Consider the following 26,718-nt stretch of genomic DNA (forward strand, 5'->3'; position numbering starts at 1 on the left):
GAATGCCTATGCTGTTCAAAAATGAATTTGTATGTATAGGTGTATAGCTCCGGGTAGCAGTTGAAGCAAAGCAGAATATGATCAAGCGGGAAGAAATATGTGTGAGTTTTGTGCTTCTTGCTATGAAAACAGAAAAACTCACGCGTATAGGATCAAGTTGACATGATTCACAGTTGATTTTGATTCTTGATGAGTTTTGAGATTTCGAGTTTTTAACATCACTGATTCTCGGTACAGCTTCCTAACGCCAGTTTAGGCCACCGCGTATTGCTTGTCATTCCGGTTATTCGGTTTTCTTCCGTTGCCTGGCCGTCTCTTGGATCTCCTTGAATAACTTCATCACCCGAGACACCGTCTCGGACCCGGATTCCCGGGTGTTTCCTGATTCATCTGTGGGACGTAGCCAAATTTTTCACAACAACCACGCACACTTTTTGGCGAATCCGCTCTTGCTTTATCGTCATCTCAATAAACACTTAATAGATTGCAATGAAAATTTGCCAAAGTGAACATTACACTTTTAGCTAAACAAGGCAAAGCCTTGGGTATTAAAGTCTTTCGCAGCCGCAGCAATCAGTTTTTTCTACTTGTACTTCAACTTGTGCCGAAGCATCGATCTAATCTCTGAATGTACTGCAGGTACTTCAGAATCTCCGTGACACAAATTCTGAAAATCCAACCAGACAAACTGCTTGTTTTCGTCTCGAGCCTCAAGCAGTGCAAACGACGTTGCTTCTAGATTGCTGTCTGCGTAGTGACGAATGGAATGGTACACTCAGTAATCATAGTTTTGTCGTCAAGGACCTTCTGGAATTTGAAATATGCCGATTTAAGAGTAACAATCTTCAGCTGGTAAAGATAATGGACTTTAAGCACTCGAATAAAATATCGCTAGATAAAAAATGGTTTTAAAAGTGGTATACACTATAGATTTGTTTGGCGTGACTTTTCGCTTTTTTATCTCTATGCCTTTTTGTGACGCAGGTTTTGAATAATCTTAATTGTAAGCAGTACTATTATACACTGGTGTAACAAGGTATGGCGCAGTAAGTGCAAATAACGCGTTGATAAGCAAAGCCGTAGTGTGGCATTGTGGTGCCTGGGCGAAGACCCGACATTGCCCTTCTTCGTTTCCTAAATCAGTATACATTCCAAATTTATCGTTTTTTAGAGTTTTATATAATCGTGCATCATTCGTATAGTGCCTCTTATCCAGTACTTCGCTATTGCCGGTGCCTTACTGTAGTTTAGGTCCTTTTTGACATCCCCAAGACATACCGTCCTTGACAGGGGCCAGTCTGGCCAACGACATGCTACGGTGCTGCACAATAGGATCAAACCTCGAACACTCAATCGTTTACTATTACGTACAAAATACAAATAAGCGGATCTTTGGAGAAGTGAATTAATAAAATAAACCTTTTTTCTATTTTGCTGATACAAAATTTTTGATTTTTAAAGTTGGTTTTTTGGTTGCGGGAGCGCAACTTGCAGACTCACCATTTATTGGTGAACTTTAAGGCGGCGTACGATTCAGTCAAACGAAACAAGCTGCTGCAGATAATACCAGCACATGAATTTTAGATAAAACTAGTTGAGCTAATTCGTGCGACGCTGGATACGCCAAAATCATGCGTCAGAAAAGCGGGTGGGACATGAAGCAAGGGAATGCACTCTCTAACCTGCTATTCAACATTGCATTGAAAAGTGAGATTTACTATTAACACCACCAAAATGAAGTACACAGTTGCTGGTAGGAAACATGGTGCCGTTGGTGTTGGTGTGTTGGTGCCGAGGTGGACCTAGATGGGAACGATATGAAGTAGTGGAGGATTTCATGTACCTTGGTACGCTCGGGACATGCGACAACAGTGTAGGCTGGAAGTAAAACGATGAATTGCAACCACGAAAGTCCCATAATTACGAAATTCGCACAAAACTTATGTTCAACAGTACACTAATTCTTCTAATGGGTTTTCACGGATATCAGTTTCGGACGCTAAATGAAGCTGATCAACGAGTCCTTGCAGTTTCTGAGCATAAAATACTGCGACCAATACTTGGTGGCCATCCACCAAACCATCAATAGTAAAATTTTTGTATCGCTTAAAAAGCACCCGTTAACTAGTTAACCAAAAGAAAAAAAAAGAGTATTCGATCCTACTTAGTTGTCATGAAAGATTTGCTTTAGTGACCGCAAGTTGGTAGTAAAAATGAAATCCTGCGTTGGAAATTGACTAAGCGCTATACTATGACAATAGCTATCAGTAGAGCATAAAAGATACCAAGAATTTTGACCTGAGTACAAAGAAAAAATCCATTTTTGAGTGAGCAAAATAGACTGAACCGCTTAGCATTCGCAAAGAAGAATATAACCCTGCTGTGCCATTATAGAAAGCAGATCTATTGAAAGATGAAAGCAAGTTTAACGTCAGAGTGTCTATCCGATGGTGAGCGCAAACAAAAAATATGCGTAGAACTGTGTTCATACGCAAATCGGTGCTTGTGAAGTTTTTTTGTCGAAAAAGTTATAAATGTGCAATGCATAATTTCGCTATTTATTATAGAACAATATCAAGGTTCTTGTTTCCTAGTACTGATAGAGTGCTTTGTTCTCATATTTTTTCGTAGGTATGACTAAGATCTTCTTACCCGTTTCTTCTAATGCAGCCAAGTATCCTTCAAACCATAAAACCACTATAAATCATACTCATTGAGTAAATACGTTTATACCGAATCGGGTAACGAAAATTTGGAAACTAAAAAGCCGCGGATGGAGAAAATGATTTACATGTTTTTATGCTGCTCTATCGATCTATGTGAAACGAGTTAGGTATATAAAAAAGTTTGAGCTAACTTTTGATTTAGCTTTCGCCGTCCCAGCTTTTCTTTGCTTGCCTAAACTCCACCAGCTATAAATTTATCAATATCGGAGAACCATTAACAACGGCGTCGTCCGACCGGGATAACATGCAAGCAAAGAATCCAAGAAAAAAAAATGCAAAAGTTCAATCAGGCGATGATGTTTTTTACTGCCGTAGCATCCGCGCCTCTCCCTTCGACTTGTATTCGCTGTTGTGATACTGTAACCGGGCTACGTGTTGAAGGTGCGAAGACAAACTTGATGATTGGTTCCTATCACGCATTCTCGCTCTCCTCTCAGTGGGAGAAAATTTGGCCGGGAAAAGGTCGCAAAAACTCTCGGTTCCTTCTCTGGGAGGATTATTATTATTGAAAAACTTGTTGGTTTATGCGAGTAACAGTTTATCCACAGCATGCGTCCCGTTGTCCCAACATAGTTTACGATTGGAGCATGAAAGACAAGCTCGTTGCACTAACTACCATCCGCTTCCATCAAAAAGAGGAAATGGAAGCGCATGATCATTTGGCAGTTGATGCATAAAAGCAACAATTAATTTTTGTGTAAAATATAGCGACAACTATGTACTTAGTCCGTGGCTTGAAAATTGTAACTATAAATCAAACTGATGTTGCTAATTACGTCAATAACGTTGTTTGTGGAAAACCGCACTACATTACTACGGAACTATCATGAAAGTAGTATCGGTAGCAAAATCGAGCGGCGAACAAGAATGGTGCTTTATAGGCGATTGCTTTGGCAGATTCACAACAACAAGTTGTAAACTTTGAAGGACGTGATGGAAAGAATTTTTATTGCGATAGTGACTGCAATAAACTAAAATGTTTAATGAGGAAATGTTTCGGAGAAAACTGCTCAACGTAATGACCAAAAAACCAATATTGTCGGCAGCTAGTTTTTATTGCCATTGCCCTCAATTAAGCAGTTGTCCTCCCGCCAGCCAGTATGTCGCGAAAGATGCTATAGTCATTTTTATTTGTATTTTACAATGTGATTCAGCAGTAGTATAACATTTATGTGTTAAACTACAGTCCGGGAACAATTTTCATGCTCAGTAGGATTATGGTAATTGCGAAAACAAAATTTAGCTCACCTGTATATTCTCTTTAAAGCTCTAGATTTTACCAAGCAGACTATTATACCGACATGTTTGTATGTACAGCAGCCTTGGTGTTGATATTAGCTGCTATAATTTACCTACAAATATATTTTGTGAACCAGTAGAATTATAGACCTTTGTTGCAGTATGGCGAATATTTATGACATGATATTAATTCATATATTTCAAAGAGAAAGTAGTAAAAGTGGAATGAGATGAAATCCGCTGTAAGGATTACAGCAAACGTCTTGATTGACCCGGGATTGCCTTAAAGATTATTGTGTTCGATAAAACGGTAATTACGAGAAGCAATCAGGAGATGAGTTGAGTCAACACTTTCTGTGCGGACTTTAGTGTAAAAGTTAGTTCAACATCATTCACTTTGTAGCCTGTTCGGTACCATCTTTATCGCCGTGGCGATCGCCCGTACGAACGTAATCACTTTCGTGCATCTAGACTCGCCACGCTCAGAGCCAAAGAGAATGAGAGCCGAAAGGGAGAACAACAGCAGCAGCTAGCTGCGTGAAAAGCGTCAACAGGAAAATTGTTGGATTTTCCATCGCCTTCGCCGCCATGCGGTCGTACAGCGGAAAGATTCATCCATCAGAGGAACTGGTATGGCCTCCCCTGGGTTAGTTTAGCTTAGAACGTCGCCGAGTGCGGACCGCGCTCGTCGGGAGTCCTAGAGCTACAAAACCTCTGTTCCGGTGGTCACTTTGGGAAGCTAGCTAGCTTCCTTCCGGTTTGACCTCCGTAGTTGGCTACTCGGTCGCGTTTTTCGGTTGCCCTCCCGTTATAATTGTATTTTTTATATAATCGTTCGAGATTCTGAGGGTGGCGCAGTATAGTGCAATCCAGAGTGTAGAAGAACGTGATAGGAAAAAGCCGAAGGGAAAGGACGCTTACTGGTGAAGTGAAAGACGCCAGGCGCCTCCGAAAAGGTGCTCTAAATCAAAACCAATTCCTTAGTAGCTCCGGTATTTGCACGGAGCCACAAGGGTGCAGACTAGTTGAAGGAGCGCGTGGGTGCTGATGCAACTTTTATCCGGTTGTCCTTCCAGCTCCCCGTCAATAAGGCTGGTGCCTATGAACTTTTCAAACTATTTCCTTCAAAATATGGACTTGCAGTGCAGTACAGCCGGCACAAATTTAGCTCGTTTCCATTGTTCGTTTTCTTACCTCTTTCCTTACAGTTGCTGTTAATGGATTTTCAGTGGTAAACCAGTAACGGAAAATCGGATAAAATGCATAAATTTTATGCGATTTTTATGCTAATCATTGTGATCGCAGTCACAGTCGAGCCAGGTTTGTGAACTTTTAACTCTTATGCATGTGCAAAAAAGTTTCGATATTTATTATCCGCAGTGCACAATTTTATGGGGCTGCATTCGAATAACCTATTGTGACCGTTGATTGATATTATTCGATTGCGGAAAGTAGGAGAATATTATTGTTAATAACTGATGAATGCATTCTGGTTTCGTAATTACTGTTTGTTATTACACGGGATTTCAGATCAATTATATACTCCGTCATTATAAAAATTGTGCACTGGGATGTAATACTGCGTAGAATTAGTGCTGTGATTGATGGCAATAGAAAAAAATCTATAGTTTCAAGACAGGGATTGGATACTGGATTAGATTGGATTGGCAAGACAAATTATAATAGAATATTACTTTTGTCAGTGTCGAAATAAAGGCGAAATCTAAAGCCTTTGGAAACTAGTGCTGAGCAAAAAAATATTGGAAACCAAACTCAAACGTTCCAAGAATCTATTATAAGGGAAGATTTTAGATAAATTTATGCAAAATAACTAAATTTTGGAATTCATTCAATAAAAAATTTTTTAGGCCCGCGACATTGAAGCGTCCTTGATCGTATATATGAAATAACGTCGCAACCAATTTTGTCTTGATACTACGGCCTTTTAGGTTATCTGAACAGCTAAATGCGTCTGGCAGTTGTTTTTTGGATGAAACCTCCTGATAAAAACCTGGCAGTCTTTTTCCCTTAAATGCCTTTCTTCGATTAACTTAAGATTATTACGCTTGCCAAAACTGTAAAATTTATCTTTACAAAATTTTGACCTAATGAAATATTTAAATTTACGTTAGTCACACCAAAGAAATTGGAAAATACGCTGTTCTGTGCATTTGTCGCGAAATAGAAACTGCATAAATGGTAACACACACGATTTTATGAGATATTCCGGAGAAGTGAATATTTTGTGGTCTAAGAAAAAATCTAGTAGATTTTAGGATGTAAAAAAATCAATCTATTGAAATTATGAACGAGAACTCATTTGAAGTTGATTAGAAAGTTTTAAGTCTTCTCACTAGTTTAAAGAAGGTAGATCTGAACACAGGTTGGAATTGATGTCGGATTCATTTGGTTAATTTGTAATGATTCGCATAAATTGTTAAGAGTTAAAAACTAGAGAATATTCTATACTGTTTTCTCTTAGTTTGATCAGAAATAATTTGTTAAAGTTCACATAACAAACCGGTTGTTGTATATGGCATGACTCATAGGAGTTCAACTCAGTGCTGCAGTTCTTATGTGCCAGTCCATTCAAGGGCTTCATCTACGGTGATTTAAATACTGGTTTTGGTCCAATTTTTTTTAAATACATTAGTATTTTTTACATTTTACATTTTTCTTAACTTTTGGTCTGTTTCTGCTATTTAGAACAGCGTAATAGTTGGTTTAAATCTGGCAGGTACGCTAGAGTGATGTTTAACAGATAAAAACGACAAAACACGACTGAAATTAATAAAGTTATCACCATTTCTTTTTTTTTCTTTGGTCAATCAATGTCAAAAACAAAAAGTCAAAATTAGCTACAAGACAAAAGTAAAAAGTCATACATAAATAGTGAAGTGTCAAGTAGTGCATAGCATAGTTTGAGCGCTCATGATTGAAATATCAAAAGTGCAAAGCGAAAAGACAAACATCAAAGGCAGGAAGTTAAAAGCTTAATCCAAAAATTCAATTTAAAAGTCAAACGTCCGAAGCTAAAAGTTAAAATTCAAAAGTCAAGAAAACGAACGTCAACACCCAAAAGCCAAAATTAAAAGTCGAAAACTAAACGGCAAAATTCAAAAACACAAATCGACAGTCATAATAACAAACATCAAACAATTAACAGCAATAGTTAAAAAGCAAACATTAAAAGTCAAGTCAAACTTTAAAAGTAAAAACTAGAAAACCACAGTTTCAAAAATCAAAGGCCAAAAGTCTAAAGTCAAAGTTCAAAGTATACCTCGATAGTACGCACCCGCCTTAGTACGAACCCTCGATAGTACATATCCTCGATAATACGTACATTTTGGCTCGATAGTACGTATCCTCGATAATACGTACATTTTGCCTCGATAGTACGTTCCAAGATTCACGAAGGGCAAAATCATTGATTTAAAAAAAACCTTAAAATTAACTGCTATACTAAATCAGTACCATTAAAATATATAGGGGAGTGTCGTCGTGGTTGGGCCACGTTTTGGAATTCGCCCATAATTTTCCTTTCAAAAGGAATTTTGGAAATCTAAATACATAGTTGCGAAGGTCTAAGAATAAGGTATATTTCCGGAAAGTTTTGAACTGATTGCTTGAAAAATAAAAAAGTTATAGGCATTTACGCGAAGACAAAAATTGTTGTCATAGTCGGGCCATGTTGTACAGGTTAGGCCATCGCAGAAAATCTAAGACATACGTATTGAAATTCTATATAGAGACATGAAAAGAATGAATTCCGTGAACCACGGCTCATATAGGTACAAATACCCTATTTTTAATTGCATTTTTGCGAAATTTTGGCGATCTTGTAAAATCAATATTGCTACAATGGCCTTTTCCGAAGTGTACAACTACAATGAAAAAAAACAACAAAGATCTAGGTTTTTATCGTATTAATTTTGCTTTATTTCATCACATTTCACGTGACTGACATTCTCTAGCGATTATTGCGCTTCTGCGCTTAAAATTATGGTGGCCCAACCATGACTAATCAAGTGGCCCGACCTTTACAAATAGCACTTTTCTAGTATTTCACCTTGGCCTTCCCAAACACCTTACTGGAGGAATTTTTTCTATAGTCTTCGTGTGCAGCACAACACGCTTCATACATTTTCAAAATTTATCTCGATAATTGCATTTCATGAATCATTTCTTGAAGAAAAGTTCATTGCGCCTGGAAAACTTTTTTTGTAAGATTTAGTAACTGAATTCAGTACGGGTGTTTTGAATACACGATTGAAACTCACAATATTGTGAAAAGTTAGCTATCACAGTAAGAAGTTTTACAATGGTAGTATCATAGATATCAAGAGTTACTAAAACTGTAAAATTGTGATGGCCCGACCATAACAGTGGCCCGACGATAACGACAATACCTTATTTATTAAATAGTGTATGCAAATTTTCAAATTTCATGCAATATTAATCATAATACAACAATGCTTCAAAACCAAAAATTGTGATTCGTATTTAGACGTACGCTAAACGAAGCAAAGGTGTACGTACTATCGAGGTATAACTATATGGTGATTTTTCAATATCAATTTGAATGTTAATAAAAAATAAATGTTAAATTTAACTCGGTGGCATTTGAAATATATCGTAAAAACTACCATAAATTTTGACAGGTCATTGTATTTTCTACTGTAATGTTTACATACCAGTGTATTATCAAAGTAGAACTAAACGAAATTATTTTTTGCATAAAAACCGTAGGTGTGTCTAAAATTAAAAAAGAAGAAAACTTCTCCAATTTAATTCTACTTCGAACTGTTCGAAAACAGACACTGAGGAAGCCTGTAAGTCGTAGGCGAAATACGTATCTGTCGTGAATAAAATATACATAGTAGAATTAAATTGGATAAATCTTCTTCTTTTTTAATTTTAGGTTTCGTATTCTACTAAAACGCTCCAAAAACTTCAGACGTAGGTGTGTGTTTTAAATTCAACCCTCGGATCGGTAGTTTCTACCATGGTTTTTCTTTCTGTGTAGAAACATTTCATAGAAAAAAAATGTGTTTTAAGTATCTTCAAACTACGCCGCATCCTGTCAGTTTGAATGTAATTTTCTCTTACATAACCTTAGATTAACTTCTTGTACATAATATAGCACTGAGAGTAGTTAAAGCAACCCCCTGTCTTCACTAAGGAGCGGTTCAAACTTCTATCAGAGCCTGCTTCTTACACGCAAAATACACATTTTGTGTTTTAGTTGCCTGGTTAATTCTCATGTTTGATTGAAATTTGTATTTCCCCCTTTCAGAGGGGGTGGTCTCGATTCTCGAACCACAATAGAAACATTTTTTTCTTTCAAAATTTGCCATGCCAAATTTTTTTCTTTCAAAAACATGCCAAATTTGGTTCCATTTGCTTGATTGGTTTTCAAGTTATGCAGAAATTTGTGTTCCATTTGTTCCGAACTATCATAAGAACCTTTACCGTCCTTAAAAACCCCTGCATACAAAATTTCACGACGATCGGATCAGTAGTTTTCGAGTCTATAAGAGTCTTAAAGACGGACAGAAAGTCACTTTTAGTGGTATAGATTAAATTGAACTTGAAAGTGGACTTGACATTGGACTTGAAATCTGACATAAAATTAAACTGAAGCTGAGGCTTACTCATATTTAAACAAAAATTTAACTTTTACTTGAGACTACACACAGACCTGAATGATCAAAAATAGTAAAAAGGTCTCAAATATAAACAAGCAAACAAGCTTGAAACAAGACTTTAAAAAATTAGACTTGAAATTCGGATACGTGAAAGCGGATTTTAAATTGAACTTACAATTGGAGTTTAAAATGAGTTTAAAATTGATCTTGAATTTTTCTCTGAAATCGGACTTGAAATTGGGTGTGAAACCGGATTTGGAATTAGATTTGAATTTATTTTTACACAATTAATTTAGACCAAAGTTTTTTCGTCTTGACCTTGAAATGCGGTCAAACATATTTTATTAATATTTTTTGAAACGGTGGTTCTACAATTGATGAAAGGACGGTAGGGGAAAGTAATGACAAGTTGTTTTTTGAAATGGCAACACCCGCCAGGGTATGTGGCTCGCTAGTACTTGTACCTTTGAACCATTGAGGCGCTGGACAAAAGGAGACTGCACAACCCCCCTTATTAAGGTAGCGACATGGGTTGGGTTATTTTTTAGACACAGATCGTGCCTGTTCCTTCATCTACTGTAGAACCACCGACCGAGAAGTTTAATCTAACTATGTGTTTACTGGTGGTGGGGCGACGACACTTTTATGAATACTGGAGGAATTCCGTCAGTTCTAGGACTTTCAAGGGGCAAACCTGCAAAATATCGTGAACATGAAGATGGTTGATGTTAATTTTTAATCTGTGTGTTATACAGATGTTAAGCAACCGACTGACCTTTTACCAAGTGATCGAAAAAAAAAATGTTCCATCTGTTACCCGTCGCGTGAAAAAAATTCCACTGGGAACCGAAATATATCCTGGAAAATGAAACCAAATTTTAACAAGCGAAAAAAGAATTTTATTATGCACCACTTTGCTGAAAAATATTGACCAACATAATACTGTTAGAGCGCAAAACAATTGCAAGCCTTGTGATACGATCTAATGGACTCTAACAGTTACTTTCAGTCAAAATTCGAACATGCGACGACTGTTTTATTAGCGCAGTGTCGTTTCTCGATGCCAACTGAAACGTTTTTAATAAACATAAGAGAATGAAATTCTCCACTTTACTAACAAAAATTTTGCGAGCCTCCTGGTGGTTTCTGTGAACTTCTATTTGAGAACCGATGATGTAGTTAAATAGGTATCTAAAATATATAATAAATTTTGACATAAAAGCTCATTTTTTATTTATTTCGAAACCGTGACTTTTGACTACAACAAAAATTCGATAGAAGAGAAATACCTGATTTTATTTTTCTTAAAATTGCTAAAAGAATATAGCTAATAAAGAAGAAATTCTGCAAAAATCCAATGGTTGCATAAACCGTTCCCTTCGACATTATGTCCTCGCGGTTGATGTCACCTAAAAATACCGACAGAAAATAAAATGTAGAAACGATGTAGCAGCTAGCGAAATTCGATTGATGTCGTGTTACGTAAATCCCTTATTGCGGACGTAAACTTTACAACAGTAAGAGTATGGAGATGGATTGGTTCCGACCTGGGGCTGGATTGAATTGGGTTGCCATATCCCACCCACCCTCAGTTTAGTTTCATGGCAGTGCCATTCAGTGCCTTCCTGTTCCTATATAGCGAGTGCTTTTTCGAGCCCACGGTTCTCTTATCTTGGCCACCACCAGTGCCGTTCACGAAGAGATAGATTGCGCTGGCTTTGGTTCGCCCTCCCCGGTTTCTTTTGGCTGGCGGTTCAATAGTTCCTCGGAGGGATTTAGGTGAAAGCGTGCTTTCCGGAAGCGAGTAATTTCAGTCGGGCTCAAATAAAACCTTACCTATACCTACATATAACGATCAAAAATTCTGTGTGCGGATGAAGTAGGACAACTGGACGTTCGCAAATAGGTTTGTTTAATGTGTGACTAATTCTTTTGCGATAAGTTTGGTAAGTTTATAGACAACAGAAAATAGATAAATGTTATACTATGCCTATTTATAATAGCTTAAGTACACAAATCCTGAATGTCGAATTTTAGTGATGTACAAATTTAATTTAGTCAAATGGTAATAGATTCGCAACACGACGCAAAACTAGGGTTGTATTTCGTTAAAAGAAATTAAATTAGGCATGGAACATAAACATGTCCTTTCTCACTTGAGTTGAAATACCGAAACCAATCGTTAAATTTGTGCATAAATATAGTTGAGCCAAGCTACAGTATCTATTACTTGAAACTACTCAAGTTCGGCTTGTGACAAAGGGCGCACATTTTATGTCATCGACATTTTTTTTCATGACGTCGATAGAGATATTTTAGGGTTAATGAATATTTGTGACATGTTTATCGGCAGTATCCGACGATTGAGAAGTATTTCACCGGAAACAACAAAGATTTTTTTTTGAATTGGTTAACGGCGGATTGTTTGCCGTTTCGAAAAATAAACAATATCAGGCGCATGTGACTTCACCGTTCCGGCTGTCGTTTGTTTTGGAAAGCACGAAAGCAAACAGGCGAAAAGTGTTTGCATCAGTGTTGAATTTGTTTAACCATGAATGTGACAGATGCGCATCTATTTTGAGCTATTTTAATGATCAGATTTATTTTTACTTGGTGGAGTACCAATCTGGCTATTTTTACATTCCACACACTGCAGCTGCTACTCGAATGAGCGACCACTGACCGTCCGCCCCCATATGTGAAAAATTAAATTGATTTTTTCGCAAGTGGCGGAGTTTGTGTCAATGCGCGATATGCGTGTCAATTAAACCAAATGCCGTGTATAAACATTGTTGTGTATACCTTTAATTTTCCAATTAATGTTGCCTCAGTTGCTAACGAAATCGATAGTAATAGACGTAATAATATTGTATTTCTGCTTCGGACACATGTGCTTATTGGCACACTTCCTTTGCCTAGCAGCAAAGAGACACATGCTGGCGCATAAATCTTTACTTCCCTTGGTGGGATGCATCAGCGTCTCGTGCATGCATCACTGCGAAAGTGTACTTTACATCGTAGAACGATTGCAATGTTCTATGTTTTGTTAATATAAACTAAAAATAACTCGCCTATTGCGGAGAGATTGTTTTATATTTTGTTTTAAATCGTTGTCGATAATTTACAATTTGGTATACGTTAATATTACCAACATTTATTGCACTCTTATATGTATGTATATATGTACACACACGCTCTAATAAAGCTTCATGAAAGTTCATTATTAATAAGATCACGTTCCACTATAATCATAGCCAACTGGTTTGAAATAACCCATTTTAGTTGGCCATCAGAATAAGTACGTACCTACAGAAAAATCCAAGACGGCTAAAAGTTATTGCTGGAAATAGAAGAAAGTTCTGAATTGCACGTGCTTTGTTCGACAGTGAGAAGACTCAAGTGCAGGCGAGAGAAAAAAATACACTGCTTTAGCAGACGTGCTATTAGGTACTGTAAAGGTGGTTCAAGTATCGTTACTTCGCTTTCGACCAACTCGTTTGATGGTTGTTGGCATTTAATAGATTTAGTTTTTCGTGATTTTTTTACGAAAAACTTTACAGGCGGGTGGAATAATTCAAACTCCTAGTCGCCTATATCGGAAAATATCTCCGCATTTGCATCAATTTTGAGGTTGTAAAAGAAAATGTTACTTCGGATGAAGGTGTTCCATTACCCAACTAGATTACAGGTCGGACTCGATTATCCGGAGGTTCAATTATCCGGGGGTTCGATTATCCGAGGGTTCGATTATCCGGAAAAAATGGTGCTTTTCGATTATCCGGAAGTCATAGTTTTGGCTTTTTTTATTCTAAAAAAGTTTGGGAAAACAAGCAGGTGTAGTGGTTAGCATTCACGCCGAGGACCCGGGTTCAAATCCCAACCCCACAGAAGTCACGAATGACCCAAGCTGGTTAAAGTAACTATAATCTAACAAAAAAACGAGCATGTCTGACTTGTTTTGCCAACTTGATACTTTTTAGGCCTGCAACAATAATAGATATAGTGATATATGAGAACTACACCAATTTAATGGACAGGAAATATGCACACTTTAAGCAAACAATTCTTATGTTTGACAAATGCCAACTACGATCTACAACATATGACGATGAATTTGAATTCAATCCCATTATGTGGTCCATTTAATTCAGTCCACTTAAGTTTAATTAATTTTATTTGGTCTTATAAATGTACTGCATACAATAAGCAATGATAATCATGTTGATTTTGGTTCAATAATCGATTAGAAATTTGAAAAAAATATGGCTCGATTATCCGTAGTGAATTTTTTTTTCATTCCGGATAATCGGGTCCGATACGTACTAAAATGTTTAGATCCTTCTGTAAAGTCATGCAATCTGGCGACTGTAGGGGGATTAGGGGCACAGTGAGCACACGTAAGTGAGCCTCTTTTCTACGAAAGTATGCATTTTGTAATATCATATGGCATGCGAAACACTGATGTAGGTATCTATTTATCAAAAATGAGTGATCTCTCCTTTTAAAACACGGAGATATATTAAAAAAAAACTCAACTTGGTTCTCAGATGCTGAAAAAAATCTAATTTTGGAGCACCAAATAAGCTTTTACGATCATTTAAATATCTTAAACTATCAAGTGCACACTTCAACATGATGTATACATTGTATCTACAATGTCACCTCCTTTGAAGTTTTGATTTTATACTATATTTAGTGTAAAACCCCATTTTTACTTTAACTACTTGACTGGGGGCGAAATGGGCACCTTTAGATGGGGAGAAACGAGCACTAAATCGCATTAACTAACCGGTCAGTTTCTTTGTTCATCGCGTCAATTCTTGTTTACAGTGATGGTATGAATAGGCCAAGGGAACCCGGAAGATATAATTGGTCAAAAAAGGCCTTGCAACTGGCCTTGACCACTATAAGGCTAGACGGAATATCCACAAAACAAGCCGCCAAGTACCACGGAATTCTGCGGCAGACGTTAGCTCGGTATGTGAGGCGATACGAAACGGTAATCTCGGGGCAGGATGTTGGTCCTTCAAAACTGTTTTTGCTCCCGCTGCAGAACAAGAGCTGGCAGACCATATTTTAGATATTGAGGCTCGATGCTACGGTATTACTACCTGTGGTATCAGAAGCCTCGTATACCAGCTTGCAGATAAAAACGGAAAAGGTTGTACACAAGTAACTTAAGCTTCATCCGAAACTTTCTTCGTGTGCTCCAGAGACAACCTCCGCGGCTCAATTGGCTTTAAGCGGCTAGCGGCCAATAGTTTTTTCGACGTTTTGACACGTTTTATGTATGTGTATGTATGGGTGTGTATGTGTATGTTTATATGTGTATGTATGTGTGTATGAATGTGTGTGTGAGTGTGGATGTTGTACTTGTATAAACCCTTCAAGCATGTGTTTATATGGGTGCTCATTATGCTCCGGGGGGTGCCAATTGTGCCCCACACACTGACCGATTTTTAGTTTTTGAAGCATGAATGAAAACTGCAATTTTCGTTATCATATTCATTATTTTTCAATTTGTTAACAGTATGCCTTTAATTGTCGATAGTGAAAGAATGTTTTGCAATGACGACACTTAAAAAAAAAAATAAATAAATAAATCAGCAGCAAATGATAGTTTAAAAATAAAGACGTGGATTTATAGCTAAGTCGATTACGAAGATGTTGAGGAGCAATGGACCGAGTAAGCTGTCTTGGGGGACGCCTGACAAAATAAGAAAAGCTTGAGAGCAAGTGAAGTTGTCTATAACGTACGCAATGCGATCCGTCAAATTTCAAGCACACTAATCTGTGATCCAATCCAGAAAGTTCCTGTGCTTCAACATGACGATAACTATTTAGTAAAGTACAGTATGGAGAGCTGTTGCAGATCGATGTCAACCGAGTCCATTTGCTACGCCTTCTCTGGGCAAAGTAGAGACGAAACATATCAGATGGTTAACCGGAAACCGAAACCGTTCTGGATTTCCTAAGGCACCGTGCTGGAAGATAAATGATGCAAATTACTAATGTAAGGCGCTATTACTTAATTTTTCTAATATCTTACTAAGGAAGCAAAGAGATGCGACTCCTTGGCTGTTGAACACGCTGTTGTGATTACCAGACTTGTGAATTGGAATAAAAGAGTTTAGTGGAATCGGCGCTGTGAGACTGTCAGTACAGTTTTTCAAAAGCACGAGGGAAATGTCGATTGTATTCGATTCTTTATTTGTGTCTAAGCCTAAGCGACCGCCAATTAGACCACCATGGCGTAGGGATTTTCCGACGTCCACCAAAATTTGACAAAAACAGAGTTGGAGGTTCGTTTTCTGTGCGGTACGAGGTTCCCAATGATTCCATGGAGTGTGTTATAGAATGAAGATTACGCTACGTTCAGTGATCTGTTGCTTAGTAAGGTACGCAAATTATAGTTTCCAACTTGCTGTCATTCTAATCATTCGCACGCCTTGTTCAGTAGTAAATGAAACGGTGCGTGATGAACATTAGTTGATAACAACGAGATGAGGGGCGTAACGAGATCTATGTATTTGGATTGATTGAGAAAAGCAGTCTACAATCTGTTATTCGAGTTGACAAAGCCTTATTGCCAGTCCGCAATAAAAACGATATTTCGATTATAACTCGTTCGTGCTCAGTTAACGCATTACTTGGAATGAGATCGCTAATTTCATCGTCAAGCTGCGTAATTTAGGCAAGATTCAGTCTCCTATTGGTAGGACAATTTCTACATCCGAAGAATTATCTTTGTTACTGTATAGTCTTTGCATGCGCGAACAAAGCCGCTTTGTACAGTAATAGGCCTTGCAATTTTTTTCAAACTGACATTTGCTCGAAGTTTCCAGAGTTAGCAAAAAAAGAAACACAGTAGCCTTTTTGGTGATTTTGTACGCCAACTAGCAAGCCGTCTAAGCGCGTTTTCCTGAGAATGAAATCTAGTCAACAGGCAGGGAAATTGACAAAAAAATGTTTAATTAGAGAAGATATCGCAAATATTCACTCGCTAATATGTATTCGTCGAGTCATGTTCACGTTAGGACAACAGTCGTTACTGTCTAATAACTACAGCAGTTAAGTGATTTTAGTGTGCCGACCTCTCACGTTCTGATAATAAAAAGCGATTGATGTTGTTCAGAATACGTTTACGAGAATTAAAATTGGTCAGTGGGTTGCGATTGTAGCGCAAGAGAGTATAATTAGAAAAAATTTTGCTGATATTGATGTGTTCGTGGCACCATATTTACGTCAGGATGAGAATATCGTAGCCGCAATACTAATCGCAGACGAGTGATTTTAGTGGGCAAACCGTTCATTTTCTGGTTATATCGAGAATAAGTGGTCGCAAGCTACCCCTACCTTCAGTATTAAGCGACAGGAAAAATGTTCTAATTGTTAATTTTTTTCAAATTTAACTTCAGGTTCGTCTTTAAGTAAACTTTAGTGTCTAATTTTAAGATCGATTTAAAGCTAAACTTCAAGTCTAAATTACTGCAAATGCAAATTCAATTTCACGTCCAATATCTTGTCCAGTTTCAAGCCCAGTTTTCTATTTAATTTGAAAAATTGAAATATAGCGTAAATTCAAGTCTAATTCTCCAATTCAATTCCGAAGTCCATTTTCAGGTCCGCTAGTACCACCTAATTAGCTTTGAGGTACAATGCTGGTCTAACAAGCCAGTCGTCGTATGTTCGAATCTCGGCTAGGCGATGCTGCTAGATAGAGTCAGTAGGATTTTTGCACTAGCTCCGTAACTGTCCTGTACTCTAACAACCGGCCGTGAAGTCTGTCGATAAAGAAGGGTCAAGTCTTAGAAAGACGTTTAAGCCCAAGGCTTGCTTTTTTCTGTTCAGGTTCGCTATCATGCCCTATTTTAAGACCAATTTCAATTCTAATTTAATTAAATTTTAGGTTCGCCTTCATAGCTAATTACAAATAAAATTTCGAATCCAATTTCGTGACCAATTTCAAGTACGGTTTGAAGTAAACGTGCAAATTAATTCAAATTCAAGTCTGTCCCTGTCCATGTCCATATAACGTTCGGAAGTCTGGAGTTTTCAAGTTTCTACAGTCTCCAGTTTCTGGAGTACATGCTTCTGTAAGGTCGGGTGTCCCCCTTCTTCTTAAGTTTGGACACGGTATAATGTGTATCGAAGATTGATTTCAATAAACCCAAGGTTGCGTCAAACTTTCTTAAAAAAAAACAAATCAATACCTAAGTAAGGTCAAACCACCCTGCCCGAAGTGTAATGGAACTAATTTTTCCACCCGCCGCCATCATCAGTATTCTATGTTTCGTGCAAGAAAGTTAAAATTATGATTAACATAAAGAATAAAGAACCACCAGCTATTTTTATTACCATGGCGGTCAAGGTGAATGTACATGTGGTGTTTTTATATTTTATTACAGGTGTGCGTGCCACCATTAAGTGTGCGTTGCGTGTACTTGCGCCGATCTTAAATTGTTTCTTTTTCGCGTGTACAAAATGTATGCATACATATTAATTCGCTGTGCCAGAAGCAATTTAATGAATTGAATGAATGCCTTCCAGGAGAGGCCAGCCGGGATATTCGTAATGAATGGAAGGCAAGTGTGTCTAGATATAGGTACAATATCGTAAACCAATACCTACCCGGCACTGCGAAGCGAGTCTTGTTAGTAAACTGTGCAGATAGATATAACTTCCGCTCCCTTTTTTGCAATTTCCTTGCTTTATCCTGCTGGGAATAGGTTGCAAATAGCATTCGTGATCGGAACGTAATGAGCGTAATCAACGAGATTAAGTGTTCAGCTTTGCATGTGCATCGTTATTCAAACTACAATTGGTGCCAGTGAAGTACGAAAGAGAGTGCAAGTTTTAAGGAAACGTTAAGCCAAAACGAAGCTACCTATTTCCTAGTACAGCGGCACTTCCAGTATTGTGTGATCCTGTTGTGCTGTAGTGCTGGTATATAGGCTATCTCAGAAGGGGAAATCTCTGCAATAAAATGATGTTCAGCACCGTAAGGTTAACAATAATGGATTAGTTCCTATAAGCATTATCCCATGACCGGAGCACTCGCAAGGAGCGAAGCATTCATAACACCTCCGTACATCAGATTCAACATGTGGTCATTAGAACAATTTGCTCGGTTTATTTTCTACTACCATCTATCAAATTCTCGTACGTTATTCAGTAGCACAATTATATAACGTACGTAGGTGACAAATTAAAGAAAAATTCACAGCTGACGCCAAAAATTAATTCTTTTCGTGCTTCTATGCTTCATACAATTTCCAAATAGCTTTTCACTGTACATGGAGAATTGGTTTTTTTTTCTTTCTTTCAGGTCATTGTATCAAGTGCTACAACTGTGATTCGACCAGCAATGAGGACTGCACAGAGATTAATAAAAATTCCGGAATCATAGCGGAGGTATGTGTGACTCTCCGGTTCATTTGTAAGCTAGCACCATGTTTTCATATGGTTTTGTAAGAGACCGTTTTAAGCGGATAATTTTTCAAGTGAAAGGTATAGGCTATGTAAATGATTGTGATTACTCAGAATGAGAAAAGCAAATTAGTCACTACTTTATCAGTTGGCTTGCTTGTACATAGAACTATGCGCGGAAGTGCTGTGGCATTAATGAGCTGATATGGCTCGTCGATCTGATGAGCAGATAGTAGCAAAAACAATCGAAACTTTCTTTAAAAGCAACAACAACAAACAGTTTTGTAGTTTTATTAATGTTCACTTGGGATTCAACCAAAAAACATACAACACTCCAGTCTACAAGATTTTGTTGATTATACATTTACTTACTTGTTCAATTGAGTTTAGTCCTGTCAGTGTGCTATTACAAACAGAAGGTTCTTTCACTCTGAACTTCCTTCTATTTTTGTTCCAACGAACATTAGGTGGCAATCCCATCATGCTGCAATCAGTACCACCTTTTTTGAAAAGGTGTGTCAACCGGCGTTGGTTACCCGTCTCCTTTCATGCGTTCATTCAATCTTTCCAGACATTTATTCAGTTGTCGCGTGTCATATGGTGCTCTCTGGTGGCGTGCTGCACAGTAAGGTAGAAGTCTTGATATTTGGCCTTTGATTAAACCAATTATATAATACTAGAAAGATGGCAATCAGTTTTCATAACCAATTTTTAACACACAAGTTTGTAACTGTGGAGCTAACAAATAGTATCAGTTTATAATGGATGTGCTGCCTGTATTTGGCTCTACCGCATGGTTCTTGAACAGCGACAGGTGTAATACGATTATGTGCTATGGTACACATAAACTTGTCACTGGCAGAATATTTTCGTCCGGGGTTGTGCTGCTGTGGTTCACGTAACGATTTTTAGTTTACGACTCTGCAATTAGTTGAAGTTGAAATAGGAAGATTTATTTTGCCATTGTAAATAGTGCAGTAGGTACATAAAATAATTCAGGTAATTTAAGTTTATTAAGACGCCATCGAAGTAACTTTTCGCACACCATGGATCAGTTTTGCAATTTATTTGTGAATTAAGTAATGGCTTGATTGCGGTTATCGAGCACAAAGGGGAGTGTCCTAGCTTAGGTAACATCACCAGATAGTATGTACCAGAAACTACTAATAAGCTGTTGAGTTGAACTAAATAATGTCAATGTGAATGTAAGAGTCAAAAATATATCTTATTTCATCTTTGAATAATTCAACTCAATAATATGACTTACTTGGTGACATTCACAAACATGATCGAAAGTAGCTATTATTAGCAAATTTCAAGTCGATGACATTGAACCCTAATAAATTCACAAGGGATTGTCTGTGTATACGTTCAGATTATCTTTAAATCTGCTCAAAATGCCAACTCACTTTCTAGTGAATTATGTTAACCTTCTTGAGCTACGAAGAGGTTTTTACTAATTCCTGTATGGCGTTAGAGTCAAAGCAGCCCCATCACGTGCAACGATACCGAAGGAAACATTTTAATTGTACAGCAAGAATTACTCAATCATGTGTGAGTGATGTATTGTATATTTCCAACGACCTTGGTTGGAATGAAATTAATTTGATAGTGAGACGATACAGTTCACTGTTGGCATTTAGAACATACTCGTTTGGTACGCTCATGCTGTCTTTAAACATGACATACCAATTAAACGCCAAAAAATTGTTAAGATTACCGAGTGAATCTATCAACATTTAATTTAAAGTTTCTCATCCGATACCTTGTACCAAGGGCTTTGTAACGCATATCAGACCGCCATTCGGTCTGCGGTTGTGAGTTGTAAGGCTTATCGCAACAAGCGGTGGTAACTTTTGTTTCCCTATATTGCCCAACCCGTATACCTACACCCCGATCAGGAGCTGTCAAGTTCGCCCCATCAGCTGAATAATTGACAGTCGATGAAATCACTTTTCGTGCAGCGTGTCAGAACCGGTGATTGAACACCTGTTTCCATCGAATTAGCACTGAACGGTACCGGTTAAACATCAGTCAGGGAATACAAAGACACAGTCATTGCGAAGCATGATATGATACAACATGCCGTTAACCTATTCTCTTGTACGTATACTTGCAGCAATGCACTCCCAGCAAAATGGCAGCGACTACTGGTAATTGGCTTGCTGACTTGACCCGAATCGACTACCGTGGAGGTGCCGAGATAACCGTACCGATGGTATGCCAGAAGATTGTGGCCACTAACGGTAGGTATAGTGGACATTAGCAGACAACCGATTATTTTTTCCAGCTGGCTCCGATATTAATTGTCTTATGTTTGATACTTTTTACGAACTTTAAGTTTACGGGAGGGAAGTTTTCAAAATTATCCTACAAAATGGGCCAGAATTCAATGAAATTATGTGCGCGAGCGCAGTTAATTGATCAATAAACGAAAATAATATTTAAAAAAGTAAAAGGATTATGTTATAAATGTGACCGCTAGCTTGATGTTAGCCTATGTTAGGCGACTTTTGCTATAAAGCTTCGAATAAGAAAACTTAGTAGTATAGTAATCGGCTTCAATCTGATCGAGCCATCTAGCACGTTGGACTTCTCTATCCCTGTTTCTAGTTGTTCTTGAAGAGAACAAATTGCCTCCGCCGCCTCGAGGTTTCTAGTATTGAAATGAGGGTCATCTGCAAACGTTAGAAGTTGGTTACTTCTGCCGAAGATCACACCTTCAACAGCATAAGGGAGACAGGACAGTTCATACCCCTTGCCGTAACCCTTTGCGTGATTGGAAAGGACTCGAGGGCGCCTCCGAAACATGCACGTAGCACGTCACTCGCACCAGGGCTCGACTGCATCATACGCTGCCTTAAAATCCACGAAAATATGATGCGTAGGCATGATGAACTTCCGACCTTTCTAGAGTATTTGTCGTAAAGGGAAAATTTGATCCGTAGTAGCACGGACCCCCATAAAGCTCGCCTAAATCTGACCTGCGAAATCTTTTGCTATTGAGGTTAGGCATATTAACAAAATTTGGGAGAGCATCTTGTGGACGTCGTTGATCAACGTAATGCTGCGGTAACTACAGTAATCGAGCCGGTCGCCCTTTTTGAAGATGAGATAAACTACACTTTCCAACCACCCTGGAGGTTTCTCCTCCTCGCATATCGTTGAAATTACGCAGTGAAGTGGCGATGCTACTGGGTCTTTGCCATTTTTGTAGGTTTCTGTAGGATATCAACGAAATCAATCTTTCAAGAGCAATGTTGAATAGTAGGCAGGAAAGACCATCTCCTTGTCGAAGTCTTCTGCGAGATTCGAATGGGTCCGACAATCCACCCGAGATTCTCACACAGCATTGGATCCCATCCATCGTAGCCATGATAAGTCTAGTAAGCTTACCCGGAAAGCCGTTTTCGTCCAAAATTTTCTATAGCTCTTGTCGGTTTACGCTATCATATGCGGCTTTGAAATCGATGAACAGGTGGTGCGTGGGGACTCGGAATTCGCGGCACTTCTGGAGGATCTACCGCAGGATGAAGATTTGGTCCGTGTAGACCGACCCTCCATGAAGCCGGATTGGTAACTTCCCACAAATCTATTGGCTATTGGCGATAGTCGACGGAAGATGACTTAGGACAGCACTTTGTAGGCGGCATTCAGGATAGTGATCGCTCGGTAGTGCTCACAATCCATCTTATCACCTTTCTTGTAGATAGGGTAGATAACCCCGTCTTTCCACTCCTCCGGTAGTTGTTTCGTATCCCAAATCTTGACAATCAGTTGATGCAGACAGCCGACCAACTTGTCCGGGCCCATTTTAATAAGCTCCGCTCCAATGTCATCCTTTCCCGCTGCTTTGTTGTTCTTCAGCCGCTGGATAGCTTCTTCAACTTCCCTTATCGATGGGGGTTGCACATCTTCATTGCTTGCTACACTAATGTGGTCACTTCCTCCACTATCATGGTCTTCCGCCTGCACGCTATTCAGGTGTTCATCGTAGTGCTGCTTCCACCTTTCGATCACCGCACGGTCGTCAGTCAAGATACCGCCATCTTTATCTCTGCATATTTCGGCCCGTGGCACGAAGCCTTTGCGAGATCCGTTGAGTCTCTGATAGAACTTTCGTGCAGTACAGCTGTTCGAGTTCTTCACACTCCTTCTCCTCTTGGTGGCGTTTCTTTTTCTTGAAGAGTCGGTTTTGCTGCCTCCGCTTCTGTTTGTATCGCTCCACCTTCTGACGGGTGGCTCTACGCAGCATTTGTACCCGCGCTGCGTTCTTCTCAGCCAACATCTGCTGGCATTCCTCGTCAAACCATTCGTTACGTCGATTCGGTGGTACACGGCCTAGGATGTTCTCCGCTACGCTGTTAATGGCTGTTTTCACGGCATCCCAACAGTCCTCAAGAGGGGCTTCATCCAGGTCACTCTCTTCCGGCAGCGCGGTTTCGAGAGATAACGCGTAGTTTTCGGCGACCTCCGGTTGCTTCAGTCGCGCTAGATTATACCGTGGTGGGCGCCGGTATCGTATGTTGTTCACAACAGATAGTTTTTGACGTATTCTTACCATCACTAGGTAGTGATCCGAATCAATGTTAGCGCCCGGATAGGTTCTGACGTCGATAATGTCTGAAAAGTGCCGACCATCTATCAGAATGTGGTCGATTTGTGATTCTGTCTGGTTGGGTGATCTCCAGGTATACCGGTAGAGGTAATGCTGGAAGAAGGTGCATCGCGATGGTACGCATTACCCAACCGTTTAACAGCCATCTGCAAAGATATAAATCATGATTTGAGAAACATAGAGACCTCTATCTTTTATATTTTTTCTGGAAAGTTTTTTTTTATAACATAGCCAAAATTAAAAAATATACAATTTTTAGCTTGACATTTTTTAAAAGTATGGTTGGAATGATGCAATGGAGACGCATGGTGCTTTGATTTTAACGGCAAGTAAAAAGATATCACCCTTATTCTGACAAACCCTTAAGTGACAAACCGTGTCACCTAGGTGACAAAGCGAATCACCTAGATGACAATTGTCATCTCATTCGCGGTGACTGCAAATTAGTCACGTCATTCGCCTCACAGAATAAGGGTGATTTTCTGCAAAAGCAGTTTGCAAATATCGGGTAAGTTAACCTATAGTGGACCCTTTACCTAAAATGGTCCTCGGGTACAAGTTCGGCGTTTATTAGCTTGTACTTCTTATACCTGAGAATATACGACATAAAAAAGAAAGCAGTAAATATAACACACATTTTAGTTGGTAAAACTTAAGCTGCTTTTTATTGCTAGTTCCTGAAAATCGACACTTTTAACAAGTGAGTGTCCATTATACGATTAACAATGTAGAAAATGTCGCTATTAATGAACACCCTCCATGTAAAATACACTAGAATTCTTGTAACAGACCAAGTTGTAGGTTCATAATTGGAAAATTTGTAAAATATAGAGATTTGCAAAATGAATTGATATGTTTTAAGGGTTAATCTAAAGTTACTAATATTGAAAGTGCCATCCGGGGGCTTTGGGTGTTTTTGAATTATCAGTTCAAAATAATTCGCAGAAGAAGATAATTCAAGCACTAAAGGGTCCACTAATGGTTAATTTACCCTCCATTACCTGACCGGAAACATTCGTTTTCACCCAGGTAAAACTAAAACGCCATGCGTCTCCACTGCATATTCGTAACATTATTTCCATTAAATAAATTGTATCTAACAAACAAAAAATTGTGTTAGCGATATCTGATATGTTACGTAAAAAAAAATTCTCGACTTTGTGTAGAAAAACTAATGAAAATTGGAATTTCTTTGGTTCTCAAATGATGTAAAAACGAAAAGCTAACATTTTTGATATTCGTGAAATTTCAAAGAGAATGATTTATGGGACCACTAACTCAGAAGGACCAAATGAAGACGCCCGCGGGTCTAATGTTTCCGAGAGTGCATAAGTTATGAACAAAATCGAAGGAACTTTATATTTCGATAATATTTATATCTTGGAATTGCTGCTAAAAAAGAAGTGCTACGTATTTATATATTTGCTTTTCCTCGACGAATTTCGTTGAGAAATAAGTCTTAAAAATCAAAATTAGTAGAACAAACTTATTAAAACTAATAACAGTATAAATGCAGTGGTTCAACCAATTTCATGCTCTCATTTGTTTTCGATCGTAATTCAATTTAATCATCGTTAATTGCATTTGATACAAAGGTTTTTAAGAAGATTCTTAATTTTTTGGAATAAAACTAGATTTATGGCTAGCTTACTCTATTTGACTTTCTGACCAAGTTCCGATCGTAAGCATACTAAATCCGTACTAAACCTTTAACCTTTACACCAAATCTGATAGTCTAAGCTCGCCTCAGCCTGTATCAAATACCCTTTCCACTACTAAATATGCACATAAATTTTCCAGAAAATGGCGACACAATGACCTATCGTGGCTGCCAGCTGGACGGAGGCAAAACGGACCCGTGCCAGATCGCATTCGGCAAGGCGAAACTGCAAACCAATGTCGACATCCAGCACTGTTCGATCTGCAAGAATGACGAATGCAACGGCGCTGATGTCCCATTCGGAGGTCGCACGTCATTTACACTGACCGCAGGCATCACGCTGCTGACAATGGCTCTCACCAATAATCTATTACTTTAAGGTTGCGTTCGCTTATGGTAGAATTTCTTAGATCGAAGCGTAGCGGAATAGATCGGTTTTTATATGACATACAATGATATTCAATCTTTGCGAACTAGAATGAACTACAAAACATGCATTAACGTATCTAAACCAGTGTAAATAACCATGAAATGTTTACGCAAGCTTGCTGAATTTTATAATCTAATCGAAGAAGTGTTTATGGCACTGTTCTTAGACGTCTTCAATGTTTCAATATTAACACTAAAATAATAGTAATAAAACATTAACAAGCCATGCTTAATGATAGAACTAACAAGTAAACAACTTAAACTGTAAAAAGTAAATGTAACGTAACGTACGTCGAAAGTAAATATAAAAATTGCGCATATTCAAGGATATTTAATACTTATTCACGCATAGGCCTTTATTGTATACCCTTAAGGGAATGTACATTTTGTTTTAGGTTAATAAGATACTCGTTTGGTACATGATGTCTACTGTCAGCAAAGACACAATTTCATGATTTAAAAACAAAATATACATTAAAATACAATACCTAACGTTAGGATAAGGCTAACTGTAAAATAAACTATTCAAACAATATAATCAGACGCTAAGCATAAGATAACTTTAACTATAAACTAATCATTGTTAAGATTCGGTGGACGATCGTCAACACTAACGTTGATGCATACCGTCGATCTGAATCAATAAATGAATATAATAATTAAATAATTTGATTTTCTTCTTCGCAACTACAGCAAATATGTTATGCTATTGAATTATAATACAAACCGCTAACTTTAATCAAACTACAACTTAATCAATTTTTGAAACATACTCAAACTAGAGCGCAAATCAAGCAATAGGTAATAAGCATTTGTTTGCAAGTCAGTGATTTTTCTTAGCCTTTCTATCATGATTAACATTATCACTAACAATATGCAACACACTTAGCAACAACTGACAAATAATGCAATTATGGTTAGTGAATCTCGAACGGAGAAGTAGCAGTTTATGTATAAGCAAACTTTATA

General features: G+C 38.1%; 1 protein-coding gene across 1 annotated transcript; it reads left to right on the top strand.

The window, feature by feature from the left end:
* Nucleotides 1-5,222: 5,222 nt before the first annotated feature.
* Nucleotides 5,223-25,699, top strand: LOC128740714 (uncharacterized). The gene is made up of 4 exons (XM_053836279.1): nt 5,223-5,285; nt 18,942-19,027; nt 21,162-21,288; nt 25,461-25,699. The coding sequence occupies exons 1-4, from the start codon at nt 5,225-5,227 to the stop codon at nt 25,697-25,699; spliced, it is 513 nt and encodes a 170-aa protein (XP_053692254.1). The 5' UTR covers nt 5,223-5,224.
* Nucleotides 25,700-26,718: the final 1,019 nt, after the last annotated feature.

Source organism: Sabethes cyaneus, chromosome 3, assembly GCF_943734655.1.
Source record: "Sabethes cyaneus chromosome 3, idSabCyanKW18_F2, whole genome shotgun sequence".
In the NCBI taxonomy this organism is placed as follows: Eukaryota; Metazoa; Arthropoda; class Insecta; order Diptera; family Culicidae; genus Sabethes; species Sabethes cyaneus.

What these genes read in the sequence shown, in the direction of transcription:
- LOC128740714 (XM_053836279.1), top strand. Translation starts at nt 5,225, where the DNA reads ATGCATAAATTTTATGCGATTTTTATGCTAATCATTGTGATCGCAGTC. An exon ending in ATTCCGGAATCATAGCGGAG is followed by an intron (nt 19,028 to 21,161) that starts GTATGTGTGACT and finishes GTATACTTGCAG; the next exon opens with CAATGCACTCCCAGCAAAAT. An exon ending in GAAGATTGTGGCCACTAACG is followed by an intron (nt 21,289 to 25,460) that starts GTAGGTATAGTG and finishes TAAATTTTCCAG; the next exon opens with AAAATGGCGACACAATGACC.